At 43.4% G+C, this 12974-nt stretch overlaps 1 protein-coding gene across 1 annotated transcript in view; it reads left to right on the top strand.

Annotated features, from left to right (window-relative positions):
• LOC113968745 (multiple epidermal growth factor-like domains protein 6) overlaps positions 1-12974 on the top strand; it is a 194654-nt gene that overhangs the window by 159696 nt on the left and 21984 nt on the right. The window contains exons 23-25 of the mRNA XM_027685574.1: positions 258-386; positions 6150-6278; positions 11452-11580. Coding sequence (XP_027541375.1) covers positions 258-386; positions 6150-6278; positions 11452-11580 — 387 coding nt within the window. The remainder of the gene's footprint in view (positions 1-257; positions 387-6149; positions 6279-11451; positions 11581-12974) is intronic.

The following is a 12974-nucleotide window of genomic DNA, read 5'->3' as shown; positions in this document are numbered from 1 at the left end:
CAACTAGAAGATGTCAGTTTTCTTTGCAGAATTTAGTCTTTCAACACTGTGGTGTTTTCCTAAAATAGATCTTAAAACCAGCCCAACTTACCTAGACCCCAAGGAGAACACAATCTCCTCAGTTTTAAGCCCTTACCATTATGCCTTGATTCTTCTTTTGGAAATAGTAAGATTTCCCATGTATCTCAAAACTCCCTGTTGATCCCTGATCTGCTGCAGCACTAACCCATCATGTGGCTGTGATTCCTCTGCTGCAGGGTGCCCCGAGGGAAGCTTTGGCCCGGGCTGTGAGCGCAGCTGTCAGTGCCAGAACGGAGCTGCCTGTGACCACGTCAGCGGAGCCTGCGCCTGCACAGCGGGCTGGACAGGAACCTTCTGTGAAAGAGGTACTGTTGCTCCCTCTGGTCCCTTTTGGGTTTTGTTGTGTGGTTTTTTTTAGTTCAGAGAGCTGATTTTAAAATTTACAGCGTCAGATTTAAATAAAACATTGAACTCACTTGGAAACCAACACCGAAATGTGAGCTTCCATCCTAGCTCAGCAAAGCGTCTTGCTGGGTGCCTGGTGTTGGGCACGTATTTTCACGTGGTTAAAATTAGATATATGCTTAAGGGTCTTGCTGTATCACGTCTTTAAGGAGACTCTTCTTAAACAGAGTCCTACTATTTGAGTTCTGAGCAGGAAGATGCTTGTTCAGCCTTATACTTGCTTGTTTCTAGTGCTTCCCTGAAACGATTAAGAGAAAAACATGGATATGTGCATCATCCCAATGGAACTCTTTAATAATAGATATACTTTTGAACTTTACAAATCCAACAGATCACCTTCTATCACCTAGTCCTTTGATAAAGTGTTGGACTGGATTCCTTAAATACATTATTAAGCCATTCCTTGGCATCACCAAAGGAGGTTGCTGTTGAGCTGCATCATTGTGCAGATCATAAAAAATGCAACAGAAACAGCATATGGTCAGTCAGGCACTCTGAAACTTATTTAAGTGTGAAGGATTGAAGATTGCACAAATTATGATCCTTAAACCACAATTGTTTTGCTTAGAAAGCAGCTTTATCAGCCAGTTTACGAGGGCAGCGTTAGAGCCACAGTAGCAGAAGTGGCAGCACTTGCAGGCAGCTGCTGCCCTCTCATGGGAAGGGAGATGCTCCACAGCCTGACCAGGAATATAGCAAAGCACCCACTGGCTTGTGTTCACACATTGCTTGTTGTTTCCCTTTCATTCTTGCCAGGGATTATTATACAAAATAAATATTTTTTCCAAGGCTCTGCTGCAAACAGCGCTTTGTAATTTATGGTATCTCCATTATGTCCCCTTTTTATTATGATTTAGTTGAACTCTGTTTTCCTAAATCTATTTTTTTTTTAATTATTATTTCTTATTGGAAAAACAAAGCATTTATCTGTGTTGTTGTGTAAATCTGCTCATTCCAGCAGGAATCATTATGGGGACAAAGAAACTAAATATCCTTTGCCAAAGTAGGTGTGAGGAATATGACATCTATAGGGAAAAAAAAATACAGCTCTCACCTTCCAAATCAGTCATGTTGGACATTTTTATCTTTTTTAATTCCTGAAAGAAGATTGTGGAGGGGAGAGTGGAATTTAGTACTTAATGTTCGTAAAACACTGTTTTCTACGTGTTTTCTCTCAAGCAGGCAGGGTTCTTGATCTGGGCTGACCTGAGTTACCTTTTAACATAAAACATTTCAGCCAGAACAATTTGGCTGCTTCCGAAAGACGACGAGGGAGGAAAATGTGTGGGTGGTTTGCCCTTGGTAGAACCTTCTTGGCACCTTTTCTGTGAGGAGCCGCAGCGCTTCTGTTTCTGGTGACTGGGAGACTGGCAGGGTTTCCTTCTGGCAGGGATGTGCTTTTTGCCGTCCTCTTGGCAATCCACCCACGCTGGCCAGGCTCTGTGCCTCCCAGGCACAAATTTAGGGATTGACACCCAGCACTGCGGTGTTGCCTCAGACTTTTCACATCCTGCTGATGCCTCATCCCATGGCTGGGAAGGACTTTTCCTTTGTCGCAGAGATGTTGAGACTGAGACTTCTGCAGCCTTCAAAGTTCAAAGCCCTAGGAGAGGGCAGTCCCTTACAAAATCTAATATTGACTAATATTAATAATTAATATCACCCCTGCACAGTGAGAGTGTTTGAACCTGCAGTCATTGCTTCTGGTATTTTGCATTGTGGCAGCGTGGGATCAAGATTCAGGGTGAAACAGCAGAAGTCCTAAAATTTGCCTTTGGGTTTTCTGGAACTGGTTTTCATTTCTTCAGGTGGGAGCAAAGTACTCCTGTTCCTTTTCATTAATTTATGACCTTCAGTATGAAGTAGGGCTTCATAGGTTAGCCTGCCAGTCCCTGTTGGAAAACACCACTTCAGTGGCCATTTCCAAGTTCTTTATTTGCCACAAATTTCCATAATCTCTTCTCCTTATTTATTAGAATAATTAATGTAATTTTAGTCCTTCCTAAGTCTCAGCCTACATATATCACCTGTCAATAATACAGATAGCAGCCAAACACCCACCATCATCATCATCATCATCATCATTTGCCAGCACAAGACAGTTTCCAAGCTCACTCATAGCAGGAGATACCTTTGCTCCAGGCTGCTGTTTCATGAGACCTTGCTGTGAATTATTTGGGAGGTGACTGAGCTTCTGTGCCCTTGGCCACAGAAAGCTGCCAAAAGACCTCACACTCTTCAAAGTACTTTTGTCTGTCCCCCATCATCTCAGTTCAGCTCTGCCCTGAGTCACCTTTGATCAGCTGCCCTTCATCTGGTGTCATTCAGTGGTACTGCTGCCCCTGCAGCAGTGCTGTGGTCACATATATAATAATGATGGGTAAGAATAAAGCTATTGAGGCACTTCCTGAAAGAAAATTAGACATTTCTGAAAGTGGTACATTTCTGAAAGTGGTACATTCCTGCTCCATCTTTCACCCCTCCTCAATCCTTTGTGAAAATGAACCTCGTGAATCTTTTCAAATCTATTTCAAAGGAGTTGCAAAATGAGCAGAACTGTTTCAGCTGCAAAATAGGTAATGTTTGCAAATAAGGCTGAAAACAAAATAATCTACAAAGAAATGTTTTCACTCTGTAGGAACAATCAAGGAAAGACTTCCTTTGAATTTTCTTGAAAGCAGTGGCACAAAAAAGAACACCAATGAAATAATATATGTTTCTTCACAAGGTCTTGCATTACCAAAGGAAAGTGAATCATTTTTGGTAGATGCTACTAGCAATGCCACTAGGTACCTTCCTTATCTGGGTGGAGAATGTTACTTGCTTGGGGACAAGGTACCAGAGGCACACGTGGAGTTCTGGCTGGTCCTGAACTCAAGTAGCAATTAATCCACCTTCCTGGACTGTGCAAAGGCAAGGATCATGGCAAAGATGGCTTTGTAAAGTCCTTTCTCTCTCCTGTTCAGTCACAGATAACCTAAGTAGCATCTTCTCCAGAAAAGATGCTTCTGTATTCACCCACTGCTGCGGGGCTTTGGTTTTAATGCACTTACAGCTAAACAGGCAAGGGAAAAAAAAAATCAAAAAATCCCAACTTCAAAACCAGTCTTTATTGTGATAATTAGATAAATATATCAATTCTTGTTTCAACTAAATGTAAACATCTGACATGGAGGAAGCCTGAACCTGGGCTCCTGATGTCAGGCAGACAGAGGAATCAGGCAACCCAGAGGAATCCAGGTGTGCCTGCCTTCACCAGCCACTCTCCCAGCTCTGTCAGAAATGTGCCGAGCGAGCAGAGTCACCCTGCCCTGAACAGGGGCTGCTCCTGTTTGGGGAGGCAATTGTTATAATTGTTTTAATTCTGTGAAGTGCTGAGCATCTGCTGCTCCCGCTTTGAAGGTTGGGGTTGCCTTCACTGCACTGTAATTTTGTTTAATTCCGTTCCCTGCTGCTCCCTGGTATGTGCTGTGTGACCCAAGGCTGTGTCCAGTTATGGGATCAGGCCAACACAAGAATTATCCAGTTCGCTGGTTCATCTGACCAAATATCCCCAAATGCCAGACAATTAGTTCACTAACTGGAGGCAGCAGGAGTCTTGGGCCATTCCTACAGAATATGTATTAATTGATGCATTAGTAACAGCAACATATTGCCCTTGTGGGGCACAGCACTTGGCTTTTGCATCTCAGCTGCTGATCAGCACTGCCACAGGATGGACAGACTGGACTTCTCCCTTGAGATTTCAGCAGTTAATCATTGTCATAAGATAGCCCAGCAAGATTGCTGTTTTAATAAGATAAAAAGGGAAAAAATAAATACTGTGCGTGTCGAGGAACAGCTGACAAGGCTGTGTAGTTCCTCCATTAAATAAAGAACTTTGTCGGGCTTTGAAGTCACTGAAGGTTCAGCAGGAGAAGCCTGTCCTTGTCTGCTGGAGCAGAATAAATAGGGACAGAAAGATTAAACCACACACGGGTGGCTCATCCTTGCAACTTGCTAACAGCTCTCTCCCAGTGCAGTTTGAGCAGAGGCTGATGGGTGCATTATGGTGTTACATTGGTATGAAACTCTTTCCTGTTTTACTGAGGCAGCACAAACTTGGGAAGGGTGGGAAACCTGAAGTCTTTCTGGACAGAACAAAGGGAAGAGCAACCTTTTGATTTTGAGTAGATGAAACAACGGTTTGTAGTCACAAGCTGAGCAGAAGCTCTGAGAGTAGAGGAGCCAGAGCAGATGCTCGATGTGTTGCACTGCTGCTGTCACTGGATGAAGGTCGGGTTTGCCTCTGGCTATGGATATGGAATTCCCCCAACTCATAGCCAAAGCAGACAGTTCACTGCTGGAGAACGGAATCTGCATCCATGGAAGAGGCAGGATGAGCAGACTGAGACAAAAAACCTGGGCATGGAGAAGACACAGGGCAAGAAAAATGACAGAAGAGTCCAACAGTGAAAGATGCACATGGATAACTCCCTGGAAATGTTCAAGGCCAGGTTGAATGGGGCTTTGAGCAACCTGGTCTAATGGAATGTGTCCCTACCCATGGCAGGGGGGTTGGAATGAGCTGATCTTTCAGGTCCTTTCCAACCTAAATCATTCTATGATGATACCAGTGTTATTCTGAGCTGGTTGAGGGCTGTGAAATTAGTGTGGAGGGTTGTTGGGTAGTGTATGTGATAATAATTGTCATAAGACTCTATTGGAAGACAGTTGTTCTGATTTCATGATAGAAGTGTGAGGATTTGGTTTTAAATATAAGTTTATATTGACAAGGAGGACAAAGAGATAAGTTTTATTGAATAACTTATGCTTATCTCATGAGCAGCATAATTCCTGAGACTGATTCAGGGGTTCTGGGGAAAGAGTGACACATATCTACAGATTTATTATCACTTAGTGAGACATAATTATACAGGTACTTAAATAAGCTAGACACACAGATATATATGCAGAGATGTTAAATAAGGCTATTTTATTTTTTTTTAAACTCTACATAGCAGCCTTAGCACTCTTGTAGTGAAACATTTAGCTATGATGTGGCCCACTGACAAGTACCAATGCTTATTTTCTCTGCTTTCAGCACTGGTAAAGATATAAATTGAACCCATGGTGCTGCTCTTCCTTACATCTCCCAGATGTAGGTATGGAGCTCCTTCAGCTCCATGGAGTTGTTTTGCTACATTTGACTCATCTTGGTTTTCTCTATTCATTCACTTTGCCAGTTTTTCATTTCAGCACTGAACTGCACCACTGTGGCTTATGTTCACTGTAAAAAATCTTTAGAAAAGTGTCAGGACAGTAAATGGGAGCAGAAGCTTTGCATTTCCAAAGGGAGGGAGATCAGCAGGGATGGCCCTGGAGTCTTGTGTCATGTTGAATTATTTCTTTTTTCCTCTGTTCATTACAGAAGCATAAATACCAGCTTGTGTGAACCCAGCTCCATTCTCTGACTTGCTTTATGGCTTTTCAATACTCTAAGCTGTGTTTTACTGTGCAGAAATCTGTTGCTTATGTAAAAGGGTCACATTTTTCCAAGATGCTTTTAGCACAACTGTGCAGGCTTAGCCCCTTGAAGCAAGCATCTGTGAAAAGATGAGCTGGAGTTTATACGGAAAAACCAAACAGGAACCGTGCTAAAAAGTAATGTTTTGCATTTGCAGCTTGTCCAGAAGGATTCTTTGGGCTTGACTGCCACCAGGTGTGCAAGTGCAAGAATGCTGCTGGCTGTGACCACGTCCTGGGCACGTGCCGCTGCCTCCCGGGCTGGCTGGGAGAGACCTGCGAGCAGCGTGAGTACATCCCTGCTCCCAAACTCCCCCAGCACTGGCATGGGTTTGCCCTGGGAATGCAGGATGACCTGCCAGGGTACAGTTTTAGATGGGTCACATTCCTTTCCAAAGATGCCAAAAAAGGGAACAATTTTTGGTAGCTGTGGAAATCGTCAACATCATTTTTTTTTTCGGCCGCTGTTGGCACTCGTCAAACGTGATAAGCATCAGGTTTTAAATAGCAGAGCTGTCTCCTGCCATATGACAACTCCCTGCTTTTTATTTTTGTGTGACATTAAGAGATGAAATGTTGTGTATCCGTTTCTGGTGTGTCTCATCTAATTATCAATTATAAAGTGACAGATTACAAATGCGCAAAGTGGAAAAATCAGAGCTGGGGCTGTTTTGTTATTTGAGTGTGACAAAATAGGTTTTTAACTAATTATTAGAAAAGTTATTTGTTTTAAAACAAATGTCAATTTCTTAGATGTTCACAAACATGGATTATCCCACACTGTTTAGGCTAAAAAGGTGTTTGTGTGTATGTATAACATTGTCTTTTCTGAGAAACTTTTCACTACATTTCATGGGAAATTATGTTTTTTACTTTAGCTACATGACATTACATATGGAAACACTGAGCCTATTTGCAAAGTTTAGCAAATATGTGGGGTTTTCTAAGATCAAATATGTAGGCTTTTTTAAGATTTTCAGGTTTTAGCCTCTCAGCTTCCTTGTTTCACTTTAGAATGATGTCATGGTCTAAACTTCCTTTTGAAAATACAACTGCTGTCTGCAGGACCATGGTGTAGAGCTGGGCTCCAGAGCAGTTCCACAAGGAGCCAACTCTGATTGTTTGTGAACACTTCTGTGAACACTTCTTTAAACCATAGGTAGTAGTTTTCTGCAATAGAGAATTGGTTTAATTTACAAAAAAGAGAGAAATGTTGCTTGTATTGAAGCAATTCTGTTCTCCAGCCATATACCATCTTATCATCAGCCATGTTTGAGGGCAGCACTTGCTCTTCGTAATATTTTTCCCTTATTTGCCCCCACCATGCAACACAACCCATCTTCTCCTGCAGAATCCTCTGCTCTTGTGATTTACAGGTGAGTCAGTGCTGCTGAATCTTCCCAGATTTTAGACATTTCTGCCAACATTTCACCATTGCAGTCCTTTTTGCCTCCCTGTGCCCCCCATAGGAACACTTGGCCCTCCATCACCCACCACCTGAAGATGCTGGTGGTAACACACCCTGTGGGTGTAGATTAATGGATTGACCACAATATAAGTGCAGAGCCAGAGTCATTTAGCCATCCCACAGAGCAGAAAAGGTGCTGCTGAACAGGTGTGATGTTTGCTCCTTGGTCACAGCCTGGTTTTGGTGCTGAGCCACGTTGTTGCAATGTGTCACCTCGCCCCTTCCCTGCCTCTTACCCTGCATTAGGGACAGGAAGCTTTTTTATGTATTTCATTAAAGTCAATTAAGAAATGCAGCTCTTTGTCCATGGCCTCCTGTTCCCCCCTCCCCTACTCACATTAGGAAAAAAACCTGTTTATTGTCTTGTGCCTGAGCCATTAGAGCTTTGTGCTGGTGGATTTATTCCTCAGGCTGGCGAAGATGCCAAAGCTTCCGAGGTCCCTGTAAGTAAAAGAGTGAGGTCAGTGAACGGTGCAGAGCATAACCTCCTTTTCTCTTGGCTAAGTGAGGAATCTTCATTTCAATTTTACAACTGCACCTCATCCACGCTGCTCCAGAGCTGCTCAGAGCAAGGCAGCCAGGGGTGGGAGGGAGCTCACCACTCCCCATCCACACCGAGTGTTTAATATTCACCTTGCTGGTTCCTGGGACCAGCTCTGGCAGCTGGAAGGACAGCACTCGTGTGGAAGTAATCAGATTGCAGGCAATGTGCTGGAGGATATTGAGGAATAATTTTGACATCATGGGATTTGAATTGATCTTAAGCCAGCCATGCAGTGCATTTTATGCTCTGCTATCTAATTATGGGCAATAGAGACAGTGATGCCTTTTGTTGAAGCTGCCTAATGCTTTCCATTACCAGACTGTGGTTTTCAGTTTGTTTGAAAATGAATTATGTTAAACTGGGATGAAATCTGCCAAGCAAGCTCTGCCTCAGCTTCAGTCTGTGTTTGGAGATTTTATTTTTGATTTTTTTTTTTTTTGAGTGTGCACCTAAGGTATTTTAGGGTTCCAAGAAAGAGATTTAGGAAAAATACGTTGCCTATTCTTTTTGGGGGGTTTTAATAAACTGCTTCATTGGGTGTCATGTTGCTTCAGTGATACAGAAGTGGGGATCTGACATTTGGCATTTCTTTAGGACAGAGGTGTAACCTTCCTTTCTGTATACTCCATCCCTGGGAGTGTTCAAGGCCAGATTGGATTGGGCCCTGAGCAACCTGATTTAGTGAGTAACATCACTGTTCATGGCAGGGGAGTTGGAACTAGATGATCTTTATGGTTCCTTCCACCCCAAACTATTCTGTGATTCTATACAAACTCATTCATAGTTTGCAGTTTTTAAAAAATCAACCCAAACCTCCAGGAATCTCATGTTGAATATGGTCTATAGTAGCCAAACACAATTAAACATCTGAATTTTACCCTAATTCTGTCAGTACTAAAAATGCCTCTTTTTGAAGCTGTTTGGGCTCAGCAGGAACTTCACAAAAGAAGTTCCTTGTGGTAAAAAGAGAAACCACTTTAGTTTGAAAAATAAACAAGTACAGAAAGATTGATTCTGCCAGAGGCATTGATAATAGAGGTTTGACATTTCGTGGAATGTGAACACTTGACTTTGCAAATTCCCTATTCTTTTAAATCCAGTATTTCAGTTTGTGGAGAATGATCCACAGGAGCTGCATGAAAACAAAGCTTCTGGGTACCCTGTAGAACATTAGTGCCCATCATTTCCCTGTGCTCCTGGGCACTTTGGGTGGCTTTTGACTTTCAGTCTGGAAGAAAATCTCCAGTTTCCTATATTCCTTGCTCTGCATGCAAAAAATGGGATTTTAAAGACTGCAAACAAGTAAATCTTCCTCTTATGGGGTAAAGGCACTGAGAGGAAAAATTTGAAAGAGGGAGAAATCTAATTATTTAAACCTTTGGATTGAGTCTTCCCTTTTCACTCACTATGAAGAACAAAGATAAGGCCCAGGAATTTTGTACATTCAGTTGGGGAACTTCATGAAATAGCTTCAGTATATAATTTATTTTCTTAATCTTCAGAGAAGTACTTTGATAATCAGGATTGTCCCACCAAGAAGCAAAAAGCATTTGTATTCACCCAATAGAATAATAAAAATTTTCTTCTCCAGAAATTCTTGCTTTCTTACCAGAATTTTCACTGGAACACTCTTTTATCTTCTCAATAAGTGTAACAAGAGCTTTGCACACATACTCCAAAAACCTCACACAAACCACTGGTAACCAGTCAGGGGACCTGGTGATGAGCTGGTTTTTCCTTTGGCTTGGTTATGCTATAGTTCTGGTCTGTATTGTGGAAATATTTAGTTCTGCTCCCAAAATCGAGCCAGAGCTTTGTAGGATGGGCTGAACTTTTCACTTGGCAACCAAGCTTCATTTGCAGAGCAAACTTTTAGCTGTGATGGGACTGAGCTCCTTCTCTTTCTTGTGGTTTCAACATGAATGAGGTCCAAGTGATGACAAAAATGAACACTGCTGAAAAGTCCTTGGAGAAATGGTGTCTGAGAAACAGGCTGGGAAGCTGGAAGTCTTCAGATGAGAAGAAAAGGGCTTAGAATAGATCAGATGCTGTCAACCAAGTTCACCTCTGAGACCAAGATGGTTTCACACCTCCCTTCTGTCCCCAGGGACATGTCCTCCTGCAACACTGCATCTCATTCACTGACACCCTCAAAGGCATTGAGGTTTGGGTGGAAAGTCACTGTTTGGGTCTGAGCCTGGGAGATGTCACATCCAGCAAGCGCAGGACACTCTCCTGGATTAGGGATCTGGGCTTTTTTTGCTTCTCCAGTGCATGCCAGAAGTGCTACAGGGATGAGAGACTCTGGCAGCTTTGTCCAAGTGCAGGAGAGCCCCTGCAAGACAGGACAAAAACCGTCCAAGGACGTGATCCAGCTGCATCAACTCTGTATATTTTTGGGGAGATACCTGAAGAAAACAGGGTAGCAGTACTGTCTGTTTTCCACCATTTAAAGCTATCCAAATCTCCAGTGCAGCGGGGACTGCAGGAATTTTATCACTGCCATTTTTCACGGGCAGCAGCACTGAAAGCAGAGCTGCGGCGAGCGTACGCCTGCGAGATGGCTGCGTTAAGTTTTCACCTGGGAGCCAGCTGCTTAACCAAACTCATTGAAAACATCACCCCTCTCTGACCAAAGAATGAGAGTCGGGGTGAGCGAAGGCATCCAGCTGTGAAAAATGAACACTGAAAACAATGAAGTTGTCAGTTCTCTTACCAGGATGCAAATAAATACCCGGGCTGTCGGGCTGGTGGTTCTGCTGGACCATTAGTTTAGCACAAAGACATTCCGCAGGGCCGGGGCTGACAGCTGATCCATCACCCCAGCGGTCCAGCCCTTCCATAAAAACCTCTTCAGAATGTGCTATGATACATATTTTTAAGCCACATTATTGTGCTAGGCTCTCATAAGATACATTACCTCTAAACTGCAAGTGTTGCAGAGCAATTTCATTTTATGTGATCCTAATTTGCAGAATTGTTTTAAAATACCCTTTGCAGTTGTATTGGCTGATGCTGTGGTGGACTTGGCAGTGCTGAGTTAATGGTTGGACTTAAAGGTCTTTTCAAACCTAAACAGTTCTATTATTCTATCTAGTGTCAGGTTAATAAATGGTTTTATATATATGTATATATATATTTCCGGGAATGGTGGAGTCACCATCCCTTGAAGTGTTCAAAAAAATGAGTGGATGTGGCATTCTGCGATTTGGTTTAATGAGCCTGGTGGTATTAGGCCAAAGGCTGGACTTGATCTTGGAAGTCTTTTCCATCCTTAATGATTTCATGATTATGTATGGTCTTAGGCGCCCTTGTGATGTGAAAAGCGTGTCATCAGAAGACAATTCCAACCTGATTTCCCTGGTGCTGGGTTGTGTCTCAGGTTTGCTCTGTGCAGTGCCTCCTTTGATGCTTGCTGATGGGGCTTTATGGAATTCTCTCATTACAGCCTGCCAGGGGAACAGCTACGGGCCGGGCTGCAGCAACACTTGTCACTGTCACAACGGAGCGCTCTGTCATCACGTCACCGGGACGTGCCTTTGTAGCCCGGGCTGGAGAGGAGCCACCTGCCAGGAAGGTACAGTTGGAAATTCAACCCCCTGAAGATGGATTATAGGAGGGAAAAAAATAAAACATCTGCTGGGGGGAAGTTCACTGGTATTTTAACTATCAGCTCATTGCCTTGTGTTGTCACTGGTTCTGTATCCGCAATGACGTGATCGGTCCATTAAATAAATCCACGGCACCATTGCAGGGGCCGGGTGTGGGAGCTCAGTGTGCACGGGGCAGAGGGGGCTGAAACAGCCATAAACTGGAAAGAGAGCTGATTTTGAGGGCTGATGAAGGGAGAAAAGGTCCATAAAACTCCGAATTATGACACTGAAGTGAAGCTCTGTTTCTTTTCTGTGGCCTGATTTACCATCCCATGCGCCCGACTGATCCTCGTCGTTACCGTGCGCTGTTCCAGACATGGGCTAAATCCAGGACATGTGAAAGGCATTGAGGCTGGGCAATTAGACCCATACATGTGACTCAAACACAATCCCAACTCCACAGAGCCTTAAGAAAAGAGGCTGGCAAAGAAAGGCTCTGCTGCAGCTTGTGTGACCTAATCCTCTGCACCTCACCTGCTGGAAAGTCTGTCCATCCCTGTTGCAGAAGGCTCCTTGTTCTGTGCCTTCCCTGTACTGCCAGCAGTGCCATGGAGCTGGGAATGCTGCTGTGGATGCTCCTGGGTGAGCTGGGCTTTGGTGTCAGCACCTTCACTCAGTGGCCTTCAGCATACCAAGAGGACTGTTAGGGAATGGGGATGAAAGCTGTATCCCCCTTAGGTGTATCCCCCTTTAAAACCTGATCTGAAGAGCTCTTTCCATGAAGGATCAAAAAATTGTGAAGGTACCAAACTGCTCTTGATGACATGACCTAAATTTTTCTGGTCTGTCTGAGAGCCTCAAATACGAAACCAAAGCAAAAGTTAAAAAAGCTGTTGTCAAAAATGAAGACATTGTCAAATATACCCTTTTCCTTTAAAGATATGTTTGGGGATTTCTTTTTTCTTTGGAAGTAAGGAGGTAGAAAAATTGTGTGAGGCTGGGGGAGCCATCCTCCTGTGACTGTGCTTTTGCAGAGTGAGAACTCACTCCTGTTGCCATCCTAAAGAGGTGTCGCTCTGGCACGTGACAGAGGTTTGGGATTTTTTGTGCCAAAAAGTTAGAGTCTGTCCATCTGGTTCTGATGGGAATTAATACAAACTTGCTAAATTAAAACGAGGTAAACTGTGAAATTTCATCAACCAGCTGTGGGCAGCAGGATTAATTAGAGAAGGAGCCGTGATTTTAAGAGGAATGTGCAAAGAGATTCTGAAAAGAGGGGAATCAACAACTCCTCTCCTTGGTGTTGAGAAAGCTGGTGGCAACCAAGGGTTGTTTTTTGTTGGTGCAAACAGGAAATCTCAAGGTCATTTGGTGGGTC

The sequence above is a fragment of the Neopelma chrysocephalum genome, unplaced genomic scaffold (assembly GCF_003984885.1).
Source record: "Neopelma chrysocephalum unplaced genomic scaffold, ASM398488v2 Primary Assembly neopelma1_69, whole genome shotgun sequence".
Classification (NCBI taxonomy): Eukaryota; Metazoa; Chordata; class Aves; order Passeriformes; family Pipridae; genus Neopelma; species Neopelma chrysocephalum.
This window is presented reverse-complemented; position numbering and strand designations above follow the sequence as displayed.